The sequence below is a fragment of the Moschus berezovskii genome, chromosome 15 (genome assembly GCF_049115385.1).
Source record: "Moschus berezovskii isolate FMDL1 chromosome 15, NW_MosBer_1.0, whole genome shotgun sequence".
Classification (NCBI taxonomy): domain Eukaryota; kingdom Metazoa; phylum Chordata; class Mammalia; order Artiodactyla; family Moschidae; genus Moschus; species Moschus berezovskii.
Genome location: NC_142474.1, coordinates 36,927,675 through 36,945,580, shown reverse-complemented (window position 1 = coordinate 36,945,580; position 17,906 = coordinate 36,927,675). Strand labels below are relative to the sequence as shown.

Genomic DNA, 17,906 nt, shown 5'->3' with positions numbered 1-17,906 from the left:
AAGGAAGATTCCACGTGCCTTAAGCAACTAAGCCCATGTGCCACAACTACTGCGCCCACACTCTAGAGCCCACAAGCTGCAACTACTGAGCCTGAGTGCCTAGAACCTGTGCTGGGCAATAAGGGAAGCCACCACAATGAAAAGGCTATACCCTGCAATGGACAGTAGCCCCTACTCTCTGCAACTAGAGAAAGCCCAAGAAGAGCAACGAAGACCCAGTGCAACTAAAAATAAGTAAATAAATTTGAAAAAATTCAAAGCTTTTTAATAAATACTTTTCCCTAGTTTTACTGAGATGTAATTGACATATAGGCTTCCCTAGTGGCTCAGTGGTAAAGAATCAGCCTGCCAGTGAAGGAGGTACGAGTTTGATCCCTGGTCTGGGAAGAGCCCCTGGAGAAGGAAATGGCACCCACTCCGGTATTCTCGCCAGGAAAAATCTCATCAAAAAATCTCTGTGTAAAAGCCCACAGAGGATCCTGCTTGACTGTGGTTCAAGGGGTTGCAAAGGTTTGGCCACGACTTAGAGACTGAACAACAATTGACATAATTGACAAAACTCAAAGATTGATACGTCTGGAACACACTGAACAAAGGGAAGAGAAGTTGCAAAGAGAGGCGGGGCTGAGATCTTATAGCACTTTGGAAGCCTTCTATAAGTGAAAAAGTTATCAAAGGAAACTGACATGAGACTTCTATTTTAAGAGGATTACTTAAACATCTAGTAAAGGTGCTATCCCAAACAGCGAGAAAAATGAATTATGATAAATTTTATTAAACTTCTGGGAAAGAATAAAGCTATAGACTCTTCCTAATTGTTTACTGAAATAGATTAATTAAAATTCAAATACGTGTAAACTCAAGAAATGGAAAAATACATTGGTAAATATTTAAGAGATCTTACTGTGAACTTCTAAACATAAAAGGAAAAAACACCCCATAAAACATAAGGAATGACTACATAAGCTTTAAAACTTCCATATGCCTAAAAACTTGTGTTGGTTAATATATTTGAAGTTTCCACAATAGAGAAACCCAATTCAGTGTATCTAAATAAAAACCAAAGGTCTCTGGCTTTCAGTGTCTAAGGTCCAGTCTTAGGAAATGTATGAAAAAATGGTTTGCCTTCTGAAACTGTGTGCACTGGTTCTCCAGTTAGGCTGGGTTTCAAAGCAAACAGTTGAGCTTCCAGGAGGACAGATATGCTTACTTGGATGTGACCTTTCACATGTTTCCCAAAGGTGAGAATCTAGTTACTAACACTTCCACTTGTCTTAAAGGATGAACTTGTGGCTCTCTCTGTTGATTCTTTTACATCCTATAGCTAATAAACCTTGTATAATTTATCCAAGAAATGTCTAGTCTTCAGTTCAAGAGGTGATCACTAACAGTCAAAATAGTGGTCACACGGTCCCCAACAGATTAAAAGAGTTTAAAAATTACAATCAGCATGTTATTTAGTTTTATAAATAAGATTAAGACAAAATAAAACACAAAAGCGAGGCTTTCTCTAAATAAATAATGGTCTGAATGGAATGGTCTGCTTCTCTCAAAAAACAAAACCAAGTGTTTGTGCAATGTTGTTAATAGGGATCAAAGCATACCCTGAATTCAGTGTTCTTCCACACCTATTTTGGGCTTCCCGGTGGCTCATAGTTAAGAATCCACCTGCAGTGCAGGAGGGAGACATGGGTTCTATCCCTGGGTGCAGGAGGGAGACATGGGTTCTATCCCTGGAGGATGGCATGGCAACCCAATCCAGTATTCTTGTTTGGAGAATCCCATGGACAGAGGAGCCGGGTGGGCTACAGTCCATTGGGTTGCAAAGAGTTGGATAGGACTGAAGCAACTTAGCACGGAAGTCACGTCTACTTTACTGTAGACTGTAAGCAGTGTTACAGGCATTTGGGGATCTAGTTTCACAGAAATCAAGAAAATAAAACATCCTGTTCAGAATTCTCACTATTTTCCCCAAACCTCACAGTTCAGGTCAAAATTGCTAACACAAAATTGCATCTCCTATGTGTGCAAATTTCTCTCCTTGTTAAATTACAAGATGCTAAGGGAAGGGGCCCCAGCCATTTTATACTTGTTTTACATCAGTTCAGTTCAGTCGCTCAATCGTGTCAGACACTTTGCGACCCCATGAATCACAGTATGCAGGTCAGGAAGCAACAGTTAGAACTGGACATGGAACAACAGACTGGTTCCAAATAGGAAAGGGAGTACGTCAAGGTTGTATATTGTCACCCTGCTTATTTAACTTATATGCAGAGTACATCATGAGGAACGCTGGGCTGGAAGAAGCACAAGCTGGAATCAAGATTTCCTGGAGAAATATCAATAACCTCAGATATGCAGATGACACCACCCTTATGGCAGAAAGTGAAGAGGAACTCAAAAGCCTCTTGATGAAAGTGAAAGAGGAGAGTGAAAAGTTTGGCTTGAAGCTCAACATTCAGAAAACGAAGATCATGGCATCTGGTCCCATCACTTCATGGGAAATAGATGGGGAAACAGTGGAAACAGTGTCAGACTTTATTTTTTTGGGCTCCAAAATCACTGCAGATGCTGATTGCAGCCATGAAATTAAAAGATGCTTACTCCTTGGAAGGAGAGTTATGACCAACCTAGATAGCATATTAAAAAGCAGAGACATTACTTTGCCAACCAAGGTCCGTCTAGTCAAGGCCATGGTTTTTCCCGTGGTCATGTATGGATGTGAGAGTTGGACTGTGAAGAAAGCTGATCACCGAAGAATTGATGCTTTTGAACTGTGGTGCTGGAGAAGACTCTTGAGAGTCCCTTGGACTGCAAGGAGATCCAACCAGTCCATTCTAAAGGAGATCAATCCTGGGTGTTCATTGGAAGGACTGATGCTAAAGCTGAAACTCCAATACTTTGGCCACCTCGTGCGTCGAGTTGACTCACTGGAAAAGACTCTGATGCTAGGAGGGATTGGGGGCGGGAGGAGACGGGGACGACAGAGAATGAGATGGCCGGATGGCATCACCGACTCTATGGACATGAGTTTGAGTGAACTCCGGGAGTTGGTGATGGACAGGGAGGCCTGGCGTGCTGTGATTCGTGGGGTCGCAGAGTCGGACACGACTGAGCGACTGAACTGAACTGAACTGAATCACAGCACGCTAGGCCTCCCTGTCCATCACCAACTCCCGGAGTTCATTCAAACTCATGCCCACCTAGTCAGTGATGCCATCCATCCATCTCATTCTCTGTTGTCCCCGTCTCCTCCCGCCCCCAATCCCTCCCAGCATCAGAGTCTTTTCCAGTGAGTCAACTCGTCGCATGAGGTGGCCAAAGTGTTGGAGTTTCAGCTTCAGCATCAGTACATCACTTACAAGGCAGCAAACAGGAACTGCTGAAAGCAATGCTGAGTAACAAATATAAACAATGAATTTAAGAAGGCCGGGAGTATGTTCGAGCTGGCGTTGGTGGCAAATAGATTTATGTTCTAATTCTTAGTGGGCACGTCTTAGCCGTGAGACCTTGGCTAAATCATTTTCTTTTAGGAGAAACCTCACTCATTCGGGACTTGGGATGTGTCAGGTACAGAGGGGATCCGGCTGCGAACAAAGTAGGCAGCATTCCTCCCCACCTAAAAGGTTTTTCAGTAGTTCAGAAGGCAGAAAAGAAATCTGAATAACCGTGGAAAACCCTAGCTGTAAGATGAAAATCATATCCACTTCCAAGTGTTGTGCAGTTTAAATGAGATAAATTAGATTACGTAGTTCAGTGCCCAGCACATGAAGCAGACGATACAGACTGAAGTTTGACTTTCACTTCCTTATCAGTAATCTCCTCCTTTTACACAGGTGGGCTCCCCAGGCCTTTCCGCTCAGGGCCTAATAAGCGGATACCTAGCCATGTGAGAGAAAGTACTGACTAGGCAGGCTGGAGACTGGGGAGGTAGTCTATCATCCCCAGCAAGTTGTTAACCTCTAAGACCCTGGGCGCCAGCGCTCGAGTTCCCATTGGCTAGTCTCCTTCCGAAACGCACGCCTTTTCCCGCCCCCTCATGCCACTGTCTAATAGCGCACGCCTCTCCACTACGTTTCACTTGCCCCGCCTCCGCCCCGCCTCCCCAACGGGTTCGCGCCATTGGTGGATCTCCCGGGCCGTGATGGCGGTGGTGCGCCTGCGCCCTCCCTCCAGCCCTTTGCCAGAAAAGGAGCTCGCAGGCAGAGGCTGGAGAAGGCTGGTCAAGCTCCGCCCGGGTGAAAGGGCGGCGGCTGCGCCGGGCGGGGCCGAGGTCCAGGGCTGGCGGCCGGGCTGCGGTGGGGCTAGCGAGGCGCTGCGTAGGTGCGCGCTGCTTTGGCTACTCGGGGCTGGCCGAGCAGAGTCCGCGCGCCGGCCCCGGTGTCTGCACTACGCGGCAGCGGCGACTAAGCGCTGGTGTCTCCAGCATGACGGAGCTGAGGCAGAGGGTGGCCCGCGAGCCGGAAGCTCCGCCCGAGGACAAGGTAGCGGCGGCACCGGGTGGGCGCCGCGGAAGCAGCGTCCACCATAAGTCCGTGGGGGGAGCTCAGAGAGGGGTCGTCTCGCCATTTGACTCTGGCGCGGCCGCCGGCAGCATCGGGCCTCACTAGGGCGGAGGGTCCTTGGGTGCGGGGTCCCGCGGAGCTCGCGGCAGGGTTCAGCAGGTCGAGGTCCCGAGGACACGGCTCTGGGGTCCGGTTGGGGTTGGTATCTCCGCGGCGCATGAAGGAAAGCGCGGGAGGTTGCGCACGTCCGCCTGCCTCGCAGGACTGATTGGGGCGGGGGGCGGGTGGTGATGGTCCCACTCCCCAGGCGTTCCCGGGTGTGAAAACGTCGAGACCCCGCAAAGATTCCTCAGAGCGTGACTTAGCCTCTCCGATCTCCCGTTATTTGTTGAGGAGTGAAGGTGTATCAAGACGAGGCCATGAGATTTGCCTGTTAGGAGATTTAAACTCCTTCTCGAAAGTTAAATCTGTTGGCTTTAAGCAGAGAAGTTATGCAGTCATTAGCTGTTGAAAGATATATTCCCCAAAGATGGACTTGTTTCCTGCTTCAGATGTGGGCTTTGTTGGGGTAGAGAGGAGGGTAGAACAGAGGCCATCTTGGGGGGGTGAGGGATGAGATGAGTAGACTTCTTTGGTTGAAGTGAAAGGTCTGTGTAGGGAAGGTGAGGAGTGGCCTTGTTACTGTGGATGCTAAATGACAGCACAAACTTCGTGGTAGTATTTCAAGCCTGGAGTTTGTCGTGGTCAGGAGCAGTGTTGTTTGGTGGATTGATGACCAATGATGTGTAAATTGGACTGAGGGAGCCTGGACCAGAATGAAAGAGAGTGTCTGGCTCGCGGGTTACCAACTGGTGACCTGCAGTTGTTTTCTTTGGTCCCTGTGTTGCTTTAAAAAAACAGACTATTTCTCCCAGCCGTTTGAATTTATTGCCTATTTTGGATCATTGGAAGATCTGCCATCATATTCACAGCTGATTAATGTTTGGCTGGAATTGAGAAACAGTTGCTCCCAACCAATCCCTGTTGCCCCTACATCAGGCCCTCAATACCCATTTATGTAGCTTTCCATTTTAGAAAACTGGAGGAAAGGAACGTTAGGGAGATACAGGAAGGAAGAAAGCCAAGATTTGGTGTCAGGGTGTCAACAGCAGTTATACTAGAAGGGTGAAAGATAATAGAATTTGATTTCTAGAGTATGTTTTGGAGAAAATTTTGGTTGCAAGTTGAAGAGTCACTTACAGAGACAAGGTACTTTGAAGTTTCTAATATTCCCATTAAATACCCTAGTTTGACCTGGAAGAGCTCTGTTGCCACCATGCATTTGCCTGTTGGGAAGTTACCAGATATTTTGAGGCTGTGTAGCCCTGTATACGGAAAAGGCAATGGCAAGCCACTCCAGTACTCTTGCCTAGGAAATCCCATGGATGGAGGAGCCTGGTAGGCTGCAGTCCGTGGGGTCACTAAGGGTCAGACACGACTGAGCAACTTCACTTTCACTTTTCACTTTCACACATTGGAGAAGGAAATGGCAACCCACTCCAGTGTTCTTGCCTGGAGAATCCCAGGGATGGGGGAGCCTGGTGGGCTTCCGTCTATGGGGTCATACAGAGTCGGACACGACTGAAGTGACTTAGCAGCAGCAGCAGCCCTGTATAGGGTGAGAGATCAGTCTTGATGTTAATGGGACTTTGTGGTTTCAGGTGTGAAAAGAGCAGTCAGAAAATAAAGCATGATACCTAGTGGGATGTATGTTAAAAAGCTACTTGTAAGAATTAGACTTAATGGTAAAAACAAGCAAACCCACACCCACATACCCCAAAACCGTGAGGTTATGAGGTAAAACAAAATTTCTACCCTCCCCATCCAACTGCCTGGATCCATTTTCCAGACAAAAGTGCCAGCTGATTATTAAGTAATTTCCCATCCCCTGTTTTAGGTAGGGAGGGTATGAAGAACTATGCAGCTAAGGTAGTTCAATTTTTTTACAACTTCACTTAAACTGCTCCTGTGATCAGAGAATGCCTGGGGCTTTGAGGTTCACTGAATGCTTATTGCTCCACACACAGTCCATTAGCTCAGAACAAGGCAGTTGCCCCATTGCCAATATTTCTGGATTACCATGCATGGGATTTTTAATAATAAAGCTTCCTTTTTAAAACTGTGAAATGCTTTATTTGTCTTTGATGAATGTATGCTGTGCTTAGTCACTCAGTTGTGTCTGACTCTTTGCAACCCCATGGACTGTAGCCTGCCAGACTACTATCCATGGGGATTCTGCAGGCAAGAATACTGGGTTGGGGCTGGCCATGCCCTCCTCCAGGGGATCTTCCCAACCCAGGGATCAAACTGAGGTCTCCCGCCTTGCAGGTGGGTTCACTGCCGTCTGAGCCATCACATGAATGTATATAAAGTATTAAAATTAGGTTTATTTTATTTCATAGTTTGTAAAACTTACCTCCATGATTCTGACTTTGCTGATATTCTTGGGTTAAAATTTAAGAAAATCAAAAATAGTAAAATACGGGTATCTTTTAAGGGAAATAAATGGCGAAATTCCAGCTTTCTTATTTGAAATTCATAGAATTATCGGAGAAGGCAATGGCAAGCCACTCCAGTACTCTTGCCTGGAAAATCCCATGGATGGAGGAGCCTGGTAGCCTGCAGTCCGTGGGGTCGCTAAGGGTCGGACACGACTGAGCGACTTCACTTTCACTTTTCACCTTCACACATTGGAGAAGGAAATGGCAACCCACTCCAGTGTTCTTGCCTGGAGAATCCCAGGGACGGGGGAGCCTGATGGGCTTCCGTCTATGGGGTCACACAGAGTTGGACACGACTGAAGTGACTTAGCAGCAGCAGCAGTAGAATTATCTGAATTCATAGTAGAAGTCAGAAAACTGTCAGATCAATTCATTAAAAGAACTGAAACAAATTTGAAAGATTTAGGAAAAAGTGCTACAGTTGCCTAGCTGGTGTGACAAAATTTAAATAAACAGTCATTTCAAAATAATCTGGGGAATGTGTTTATTATTATAAAAGTCAGAATGTATTATATTTAGCATCCTAGAATGGAATTGTCAAGCCAGTTACTAATAAAGGAAATTTTTCCTCTGGGAACCGTGCTTATAATTTTAAAGTCCCAAAAGCACAGTATTGTTGCCAAACCAAGAAACTGGGAGTTTAAGATTTGGAAATGATCTTCCTCCCATCGTTCCATGTTTTTCCATTGGAGCTTAGGAAAGGAGAGAATGGAACTTGGGCCAAAACATTGGCATCTTAAAATTTATGATTGGGTTGGCATTGCAGGAGACTTTGTTTTGGAGGTTAGAAGGAAGGATGTGGAGTTTTCTACTGTCCTTAGGTGCTAGAGTGCTGTTTAAACTAGAGCTTTACTCATTCAAGGCTTGCTTTCTAGATCAATGAAACCAGTATAAAGATGAAATAAAGGCATCATTTAGAAAGGAGAGTTTAGATTTTAACTGAAGATGGTGGTTTTAAGAGCAGGGGCATAACAGTCAGCTAGAGCTATCATCAGCCTGGACAGTGCCACTTACGAGCTGTGTGTGTATGTGTGTGTGTGTGATGTCACTCAGTCCAACTCTTTGCCACCCCATGGACTGTAGCCTGTGAGGCTCCTCTGTCTATGGAATTTTCCAGGAAAGAATACTGGAGTGGGTTGCCATTTTCCTAGTTCATACCAGCTGTGTAACTTTGAACAAATCACTTAACTTGCATAAAAGCCTCAGCTTGTCCATCTCTAAAATGAGGGGTGATAAAAAGTAGCATGTGCTTCAGAGGCTATTCATGTGGATTAAATGAGTATGCATGTTACATATGTAGAGCAGAAATTTTCACATTGTATTGTGTTAAGCTATTGTTTCTGGTTGAAATGTAGCTTTACAGGAAAAAACTAATATTCACCTTCTACTCTTGGAAGATGATTAAATCTCCAAGTTATAAGTGTTCAGAGTAGTCTTCCTATTTATCACCTTTTAAAGAAAAGTATTCTTGCCTGGAGAATGCCATGGACGGAGAAGCCTGGTAGGCTACAGTCCACGGGGTCGCAAAGAGTCGGACACGACTGAGCGACTGAATGGAACGGAACGGAAAGAAAATTTTATAGACAGAGCTTGGCCTTCTATGACCCACCTTTTCAGTTCATTTTCTTACTGAATTTTTCAGTGCTCAGAATCACAGTCAAACTTCAGCTGTAGAAGGAATATTGCTGCATGCAGTTGTCTTTCACTAATAGCTTTTTCAGACCTCCCTCGTGGCTCAGCTGGTAAAGAATCTGCCTTCAATTTGGGAGACCTGGGTTCGATCCCTGGGTTGGGAATATCTCCTGGAGAAGGGAAAGGCTACCCATTCCAGTATTCTGGCCTGGAGAATTTCATGGACTGTATAGTCCATGGGGTTGCAAAGAATTGGACATGACTGAAAGACTTTCACTTTCATAGCATATTTTAGAATAGTGGTAAATAATTAAACATAGTTTTCTGCTAGACTTTGAAAGTGAACTACTGAAATAATAAAATCTTGTTTTCAGAGCTCTGACTACTTCAGATGCAGGAGAAATGCTTTATTCTTTCAATCTTTTTTTTTTTTTTTACATTGAGAAATAATTTAGGTTTTGAATAATCAGTAAACCTCAACTATGGTTCCCAGAATGAAATGGAAAGAGAAGATGAAAGATTAGTTTGTCATATGACCCAGTATTTTAAGTTGCTGATCAAACAGTATAATTTTACTTTGAAAACTCAGTTACTTTCCAACTTATGGCTTCTTAAAATTAGTTTTTTGCAAAGGAAATTTTGTTTAAAATGTTTTGTGTAAATTTATGTGATATTTCATTAGCCTTTAACATTTTAAAAAATATTAAATTGCTCTTATCAGATGTTAGAACTGGAAGGGATTTTAGGGCTAGTTATTTTATAGCTACTAGAGTAGCCCAGAGAGCTTGTTACTTGCTCAGTATCACACAGCTGGTTAGATGCAGAGTTGTTAATAGTATGAAGGTTTTCTGATTTCTTTTTACTCATTATGTTGCATAATGTTGCCTTGTAGATACAGACTTAATTTACAGACTTTAAAAGTTTCTGTGTTGGTTGACTTTGATTTTTAAAAAAGCCCAAATATCTCCTATTTTTTCACGAAAATAGCAAAATCTTTCAAAATGTCAAATATATATATATGTATATAAACGTGTGTGTGTTCCTGAGTGAATGTTGAAACTCTGAGAAAACTTTTTTTTTTTTTGGTAGAAAAAGTTGATTAGGTCCTGTTTTCCTGGTTATTGGAAAAGTGATTTATATATTTTAAGTTCACCCTTGGGAGCAGCCACTTGGGTATCCTTGAAAGGAACTCCTAGCAAGTTGTCCTCTCCTCACTCTGAGCTTCATGGGAAGCTACTCAGAATAAATGCTTTCTGGTTGATGGCTCTTAGTATTAGAACTATTTGTCCTAAAACAATGTCATTCAGTATTTACACATTTTCTTTTAGAATGTTCACTGAACCCAAGGTCTGCTGTAGACAGTCTCACTAGCTCTGAGAGAGGGCTGGTGTCTGTGCTCATAGGGAAAAACGTCCAGGATTTTATATCACTTTTGGCTCCAAATAATCCATTCTTTCTCCACTGATTTCAAGAAATCATAATTTTGAATGTATCTGGGAAGCTTTAGAAATGACTCTTCTAATTTCATAGTGCACATCAGTTCAGTTCAGTCGCTCAGTCGTGTCCGACTCTCCGCGACCCCATGAATCACAGCACGCCAGGCCTCCCTGTCCATCACCAACTCCCGGAGTTCACTCAAACTCATGTCCACAGAGTCGGTGATGCCATCCAGCCATCTCATTCTCTGTCGTCCCCTTCTCCTCCCGCCCCCAACCTTTCCCAGCATCAGAGTCTTTTCCAGTGAGTCAACTCGTCGCATGAGGTGGCCAAAGTATTGCAGTTTCAGCTTTAGCATCAGTCCCTCCAATGAACACCCAGGATTGATCTCCTTTAGAATGGACTGGTTGGATCTCCTTGCAGTATAAGGGACTCTCAAGAGTCTTCTCCAACACCACAGTTCAAAAGCATCGATTCTTCGGCGATCAGCTTTCTTCACAGTCCAACTCTCACATCCGTACATGACCACGGGAAAAACCATTGCCTTGACTAGATGGACCTTGGTTGGCAAAGTAATGTCTCTGCTTTTTAATATACTGTCTAGGTTGGTCATAACTTTCCTTCCAAGGAGCAAGCGTCTTTTAATTTCATGGCTGCAATCAGCATCTGCAGTGATTTTGGAGCCCAAAAAAATAAAGTCTGACACTGTTTCCACTGTTTTTCCATCTATTTCCCATGAAGTGATGGGACCAGATGCCATGATCTTCGTTTTCTGAATGTTGAGCTTCAAGCCAACCTTTTCACTCTCCTCTTTCACTTTCATCAAGAGGCTTTTGAGTTCCTCTTCACTTTCTGCCATAAGGGTAGTGTCATCTGCATGTCTAAGGTTATTGATATTTCTCCCGGCAATCTTGATTCCAGCTTGTGCTTCCTCCAGCCCAGCATTCCTAATGATGTACTCTGCATATAAGTTAAATAAGCAGGGTGACAATATACAGCCTTGACGTACTCCTTTTCCTATTTGGAACCAGTCTGTTGTTCCATGTACAGTTCTGACTGTTGCTTCCTGACCTGCATACAGGTTTCTCAAGAGGCAGGTCAGGTGGTCTGGGATTCCCATCTCTTTCAGAATGTTCCACAGTTTATTGTGATCGACACAGTCAAAGGCTTTGGTAATAGTGCACATAATCACCCTTTAAAGTTTGAAAAAAATTGTGCATCATTGTTTCTGATTTGTGCACTCTGCTATCTTTTCTAAGATCCACATAGATGGAGTGTATTGAACTTGTTAGTGTTGCAGAGGGCTTGCCAAGTAACTTTCCTGCACACAGTTTTTTAACCTGCTCCCTGTGCTGTGCCAGTCTCCCCAGCCTTCCTGCCTGGTGCTGGAGGCTGTGGGGGTAACAAAACACAGCTTTTCACTTAACAGACTGTGTCTGGTTTGGAAAAGAGACTGTTGACTGTTAATTTTGCCAGCCTCTCCTGTGAAGAATACTGATTTGTTCCTAGAGTTGGGTTGAGTTTTTGCCTTCCAAGCCTTGCTGTTCAGTAGTTGCCTGGTTGGGGCAGTAGTGCAGTGCCAGCCAGGGCAGTCCTGGCCCCCATTAGGCAGTTCACCCTGCCACTGCCTGGTCTTTATTCTTCTGCTCAAGTTTGCCTCGGCAGTGGGGATGGCATAGGGCCCACTCAGTTGAGTGACCTTTAATTTATTTATTTAGAGTGACCTTTTAAGGAAGGTTAAACTTTGTGTTATTTTGACTAGACAGTGTGTGCATGTCTCAGAATTTGACAGGTGATGGTGTACACTGTGAACACCTCCCTCCTACCTCCCTGATTCTGCTCCCCAGCAACAGCCTACCCCTGCCAGGAAATAGTGCTCATGAGCACCTGCTGCTGGCATGGAAGAACCCGAACTGTCCTTTGAATTTGTTGCTTTTTGGCAGCAGCTCTTTTGTATTAGAGTCACCCCAGGACCAGCCTGGGACTTCTCTGTGAAGACTTTGCTGCATTGTTTAAAGAGCCCTTGAGATTTGAGATTTACTGGCAGCATTCTCTGCTCTTGGGTCTCTGACATTGAGAGGATATGTGTCACTGACCTAAATCCCTCAGTGGGTGACTCTCAAAGCCTTGTATCCACAGTCTGTGTCCTGCAAGTCCTGTGATTTTAGTGATCTGCAGGAAATTCCTAGGCGTGTGTATACCTCAGTCAGCACAAACTTACTTTGTCTCAAATCTGATTTTCTCCTTTTAGACGTTGGCCTTCCTCCTCCTGTCTGCTCGGCTCCAGTTGGGAATCCATTAGTCCCTGTGTCTCTGCTCCCTCAACTAGTCCAGGCCAGATGTTCACATCAGATGATACCTGGATTCCTTAACTATTGCTTTTGCATATTTAAGATAGTTCAGGACTTGATGCCTGAACTAGTTGTAAATACTTCTAATTGAGTTACCTTCCTTTAGGATTTACTCTCAGCCTCTTCTAGTCCTCCTGACCTTTCTTTGAACAGCTCTGAAATTACTCTGTGAGTTACAGAAGGGAAGAAAAAAATTCTGACCCTCTTTTCAGATCTCTTAAATTTGGTCCTTTATGACCTCGTCTTTTAACCAACCCCCTTCCTGCTTGGGGCTTCTGTGACATGAATCTTGCCTCTTGATATTTCCAACCCTAAGAAATATGCTTGTTTTCTGTCACCCCTCTTTCCACCTCTACCTATTGAAGTCCTGTTTTCTCAAAATCCATTTAAGATCTTCCCTCATCTCAGTGTGCTCCTTGCTAATCTCTGGAACTGCATTCAGATGGGTTTGTCTTTCCTTTTCTCGAAACTTTGCCTTTCGCCTCTCTTCTTTCTCAAACTAGTCTTCAACAGTATGTGAACCAAGAATTTCTGGATGTACTAGCTGGATTTAGAAGAGGCAGAGGAAAGAGATTAAACTGCCAGCATGGGTTGGATCATAGAAAAAGCTAGAGAATTCCAGAAACACTTCTGCTTCATTGACTATGCTAAAGCCTGTGACTATGTAGATCACAACAAACTGGAAAATTCTTAAAGAGATGGGAATACCAGACCACCTTACCTGCGTCCTGTGAAATCTGTATACAGGTCAAGAAGCAACAGTTAGAACTGAACATGGACAGTTCAAAATTGGGAAAGGAGTACGTCAAGGCTGTATATTATCACCCTGCTTATTTAACTTCTCTTCAGAGTACATCATGCGAAATGTCGGGCTGGATGAACCACAAGTTGGAATCAAGATGGCTGGGAGAAATATCAATAGCCTCATATGTATAGATGACACCACCCTTATGGCAGAAAGCGAAGAGAAATTAAAGAGCCTCTTGATGAAAGTGAAAGAGGAGAGTGAAAAAGCTGGCCTAAAACTCAACTTCCAAAAATCTAAGATCATGGCATCTGGTCCCATCACTTCATGACAAGTAGATGGGGAAACAATGGAAACAGTGACAGACTTTATTTCCTTGGGCTCCAAAATCACTATGGATGGTGACTGCAGCCATGAAATTAAAAGACGCTCCGTGGAAGAAAATCAGTGACAAGCCTAGACAACATATTAAAAAGCAGGGACATTATTTTGCCGACATGGAGAAGGAAATAGCAACCCACTCCAGTCGTCTTGCCTGGAGAATCCCATGGACAGAGGAGCCTGGAGGGCTACAGTTCATGGGGTCGCAAAGAGTCGGACATGACTGAAGCGACTTAGCGTGCATGCATGCATACTTTGCCAACAGACGTTCGAATAGTCAAACCTGTGGTTTTTCCAGTAGTCATATACGGATGTGAGAGCTGGACAGTAAAAAAGGCTGAGTGCTGAAGAATTGATGCCGTCAAACTGTGGTGTTGGAGAAGACTCTTGAGAGTCCCTTGGACAGCAAACCAAACCAGTTAATCCTAAAGGATATCAAATGAGTCAGTCCTAAAGGAAATCAACCTTGAATGTTTATTGGAAGGACTGATGCTGAAGATGAAGCTCTAACACTTTGGCCACCTGTTGCAAAGTGCTAACTCATTGGAAAAGACTCTGCTGCTGGGAGAGATTGAAGGCAGGAGGTGAAGGGGATGACAGAGAATGAGATGGTTGGATGGCATCACTGATTCAATGGATGTGTTTGAACATACTCCAGGAGATGGTGAAGGACAGGGAAGCCCGGCATGCTGCAGTCCATGGGGTCACAAAGAGTCGAACATGACCAAGTGACTGAACAACAACATCTCAATACTTCATCAGACATGTATGTATTATAGAAATCACAGGAATGTATGCAAATGATGATGAAATCCATCTGTAATCTCATCGTTCAGGAAAGCAACCATTGTTCAAATGCCTTTTCCTCCTGTGCATATTGCTACACATGGCTGTAACGCTACCACTCATGGTCTGGTAGCTTGCCTGTTTTTTTTTTTTTTAATTCAAATGTAGTTGAGTTGGGAAGATCCCTTGAAGGAGGGTGTGGCAACCCACTCCAGTATTCTTGCCTGGAGAATTCTATGGACAGAAGAACTTGGCAGTCTCTTGCAGTTCATAGGGTCGCACAGAGTCAGACACAACAGAAGTGACTTAACATGCATGTAGTTCATTTATAATGTTGTATCCGTTTTAAGTGTACAGGAGTGATTCAGTTTATATATACAGTCTACTTTTTAAGATTCTTTTCCATTATAGGTTATTACAAGATACGTCATATAGTTCCCTGTGCTGTATCAGTTCAGTTCAGTCGCTCAGTTGTGTCTGACTCTTTGCGACCCCATGAACCGCAGCATGCCAGGCCTCCCTGTCCATCACCAACTCCTGGAATTTACCCAAACTCATGTCCATTGAGTCGGTGATGCCATCCAACCATCTCATCCTCTGTCATCTCCTTCTCCTCCTGGCCTCAATCTTTCCCAGCATCAGGGTCTTTTCAAACGAATTAGTTCTTCATGTCAAGTGGCCAAAGTATTGGAGTTTCAGCTTCAACATCAGTCCTTCCAATGAATATTCAGGACTGATTTCCTTTAGGATGGATTGGTTGGATCTCCTTGCAGTCCAAGGGACTCTCAAGAGTCTTCTCCTATACCACAGTTCAAAAGCATCAATTCTTCAGTGCTCACTTTTCTTTATAGTCCAACTCTCACATCCATACATGACTACTGGAAAACCATAGCCTTGACTAGACGGACCTTTGTTGACAAAGTAATGTCTCTTTTTTAATATGCTGTCTGTGAAGTGATGGGACTGGATGCCATGATCTTAGTTTTCTGAATGTTGTTGAGCTTTAAGCAAACTTTTTCACTCTACTTTTTCACTTTCATCAAAAGGTTCTTTAGTTCTTCTTCACTTTCTGCCATAACAGTGGTGTCATCTGCACCTCTGAGTTTATTGATATTTCTCCCAGCAATCTTGATTCCAGCTTGTGCTTCATCCAGCCTGGCATTTCGCATGATGTCCTCTGCATATAATTTAAATAAGCAGGGTGACAATATACAGCCTTGATGTACTCCTTTCCTGATTTGGAACCAGTCTGTTGTTCCATGTCCAGTTCTAACTGTTGCTTCCTGACCTGCATACAGGTTTCTCAAGAGGCAGGTCAGGTGGTCTGGTATTCCCATCTCTTTCAGAATTTTCCACAGATTATTCTGATCCACACAGTCAAAGGCTTGACATAGTCAACAAAGCAGAAGTACATGTTTTTCTGGAACTCTCGCCTTTTTTATGATCCAGCGGATGTTGGCAGTTTGATCTCTAGCTCCTCTGCCTTTTCTAAATCCAGCTTGAACATATGGAAGTTCATGGTTCATGTACTGTTAAAGCCTGGCTTGGAGAATTTTGAGAGTTACTTTGCTAGCGTGTGAGGTGAGTGCAATTGTGTGGTAGTTTGAGCATTCTTTGGCATTGCCTTTCTTTGGGATTGGAATGAAAACTGACCTTTTCCAGTCCTGTGGCCACTGCTGTTTTCCAAATTTGCTGGTACATTGAGTGGAGCACTTTCATAGCATCATCTTTTAGAATTTGAAATAGCTCAACTGGAATTCCATCACTTCCACTAGCTCTGTTCATAGTGATGCTTCCTAAGGCCCACTTGGCTTCACATTCCAGGATGTCTGCCTCTAGGTGAGTGTGAGTGATCACACCATCATCCTTTTCTGGGTTGTGAAGATCTATTTTGTACAGCTCTTCTGTGTATTCTTGCCACCTCTTCTTAATACCTTCTGCTTCTGTTAGGTCCATACCATTTCTGTCCTTTATTGAGTCCATCTTTGCATGAAATGTTCCTTTGGTATCTCTGATTTTCTAGAAGAGATCTCTAGTCTTTCTCATTCTATTGTTCTCCTCTGTTTCTTTGCATTGATCACTGAGGAAGGCTTTCTTATCTCTCCTTGCTATTCTTTGGAACTCTGCATTCAAATGAGTATATCTTTCCTTTTCTCCTTTGCCTTTAGCGTCTCTTCTTTTCTCAGCTATTTGTAAGGCCTCCTCAGACAGCCATTTTGCCTTTTTGCATTTCTTTTTCTTGGGGATGGTCAAGATCACTGGCTCCTGTACAGTGTCACGAACCTCCATCCATAGTTCTTCAGGCACTCTATCAAATCTAATCCCTTGAATCTATTTATCATTTTTATTGCATAATCGTAAGGGATTTGATATCTGTTATAACAGTGTATATCTGTTAATTCTCAGTTCCTAATTTATCCCTCTTCTCTCCTCCTCCCCTTTGGTAACCATAAGTTTATTTTCTGTATCTGTGAGTCTGTTCTGTTTTAAATAGAATAGTTTCTGCTTTAAATAGCCTGTTTCTGCTATAAATAAATTCATTTGTATCATTTTTTTAGATATAAAAAAGTGAGCCACTGATTTATTTATTTGGCTGCGTCAGGTCTTAGTTGCGGCACTCAGGATTTCTTTGTCATGTGGGATTTGGCAAGCCACTCCAGTACTCTTGCCTAGAAAATCCCATGGATGGAGGAGCCTGGTAGGCTGCAGTCCGTGGGGTCACTAAGGGTCGGACACGACTGAGCAACTTCACTTTCACTTTTCACTTTCCCACATTGGAGAAGGAAATGGCAACCCACTCCAGTGTTCTTGCCTGGAGAATCCCAGGGATGGGGGAGCCTGGTGGGCTTCTGTCTATGGGGTCACACAGAGTCGGACACGACTGAAGTGACTTAGCAGCAGCAGCAGCAAGGACTCTAGTTGTGGCCCATGGGCCTAGTTGTTCCAAGGCATGTGAGATCTTAGCCTCCTGACAAGGGAGTGAACCCCTGCATTGCATGACAGATTTTCAACAACTGCACTATTTTTAGACTTTTTGATGATGGCCATTCTGACTGGTGTGAGGTAATACCTTATTGTAGTTTGATTTCCTTTTCTTTAATAATTGGCAGTGTTGAGCATTTTTTCATGTGCCTGTTGGTCATCTGTTTGTGTTCTTTGAAGAAATGTCTGTTTAGGTCTTCTGTCCATTTTTTGATTGAGCTGTTTGTGTTTTGAGATAGAGCTGATATTTTTTATATTGCCATTTTTTGAGACTGAGTATTTTGGAAATTAAGCCCTTGTCAGTTGTCAGTTGTATTGTTTGCAAATGTTTTCTCCCATTGTGTAGGTTGTCTTTTGGTTTATGGTTTTCTTTGCTGTGCAAAAACTTGTAAGTTTGATTTGTTTATTTTTGCTTTTGATTCTTTTACCTTGGGAGACTGATTTAAGGAAGTATTTCTGTGATTTATGTCAGAATTTTTGCCTATGTTCTCCATCAAATTACCCATGACATTTTTCACAGAACTAGGCCCAAATAATCATAAAATTT

General features: G+C 43.5%; 1 protein-coding gene across 1 annotated transcript in view; it reads left to right on the top strand.

Moving 5' to 3' along the window:
* The first annotated feature begins 4,165 nt into the window (after nt 1-4,165).
* CDS2 (CDP-diacylglycerol synthase 2) overlaps nt 4,166-17,906 on the top strand; it is a 63,754-nt gene continuing 50,013 nt past the window's right edge. Inside the window, exon 1 of the mRNA XM_055431959.2 lies at nt 4,166-4,484. Within this exon, the coding sequence (XP_055287934.1) occupies nt 4,428-4,484 (57 nt within the window). The 5' untranslated portion in view covers nt 4,166-4,427. The remainder of the gene's footprint in view (nt 4,485-17,906) is intronic.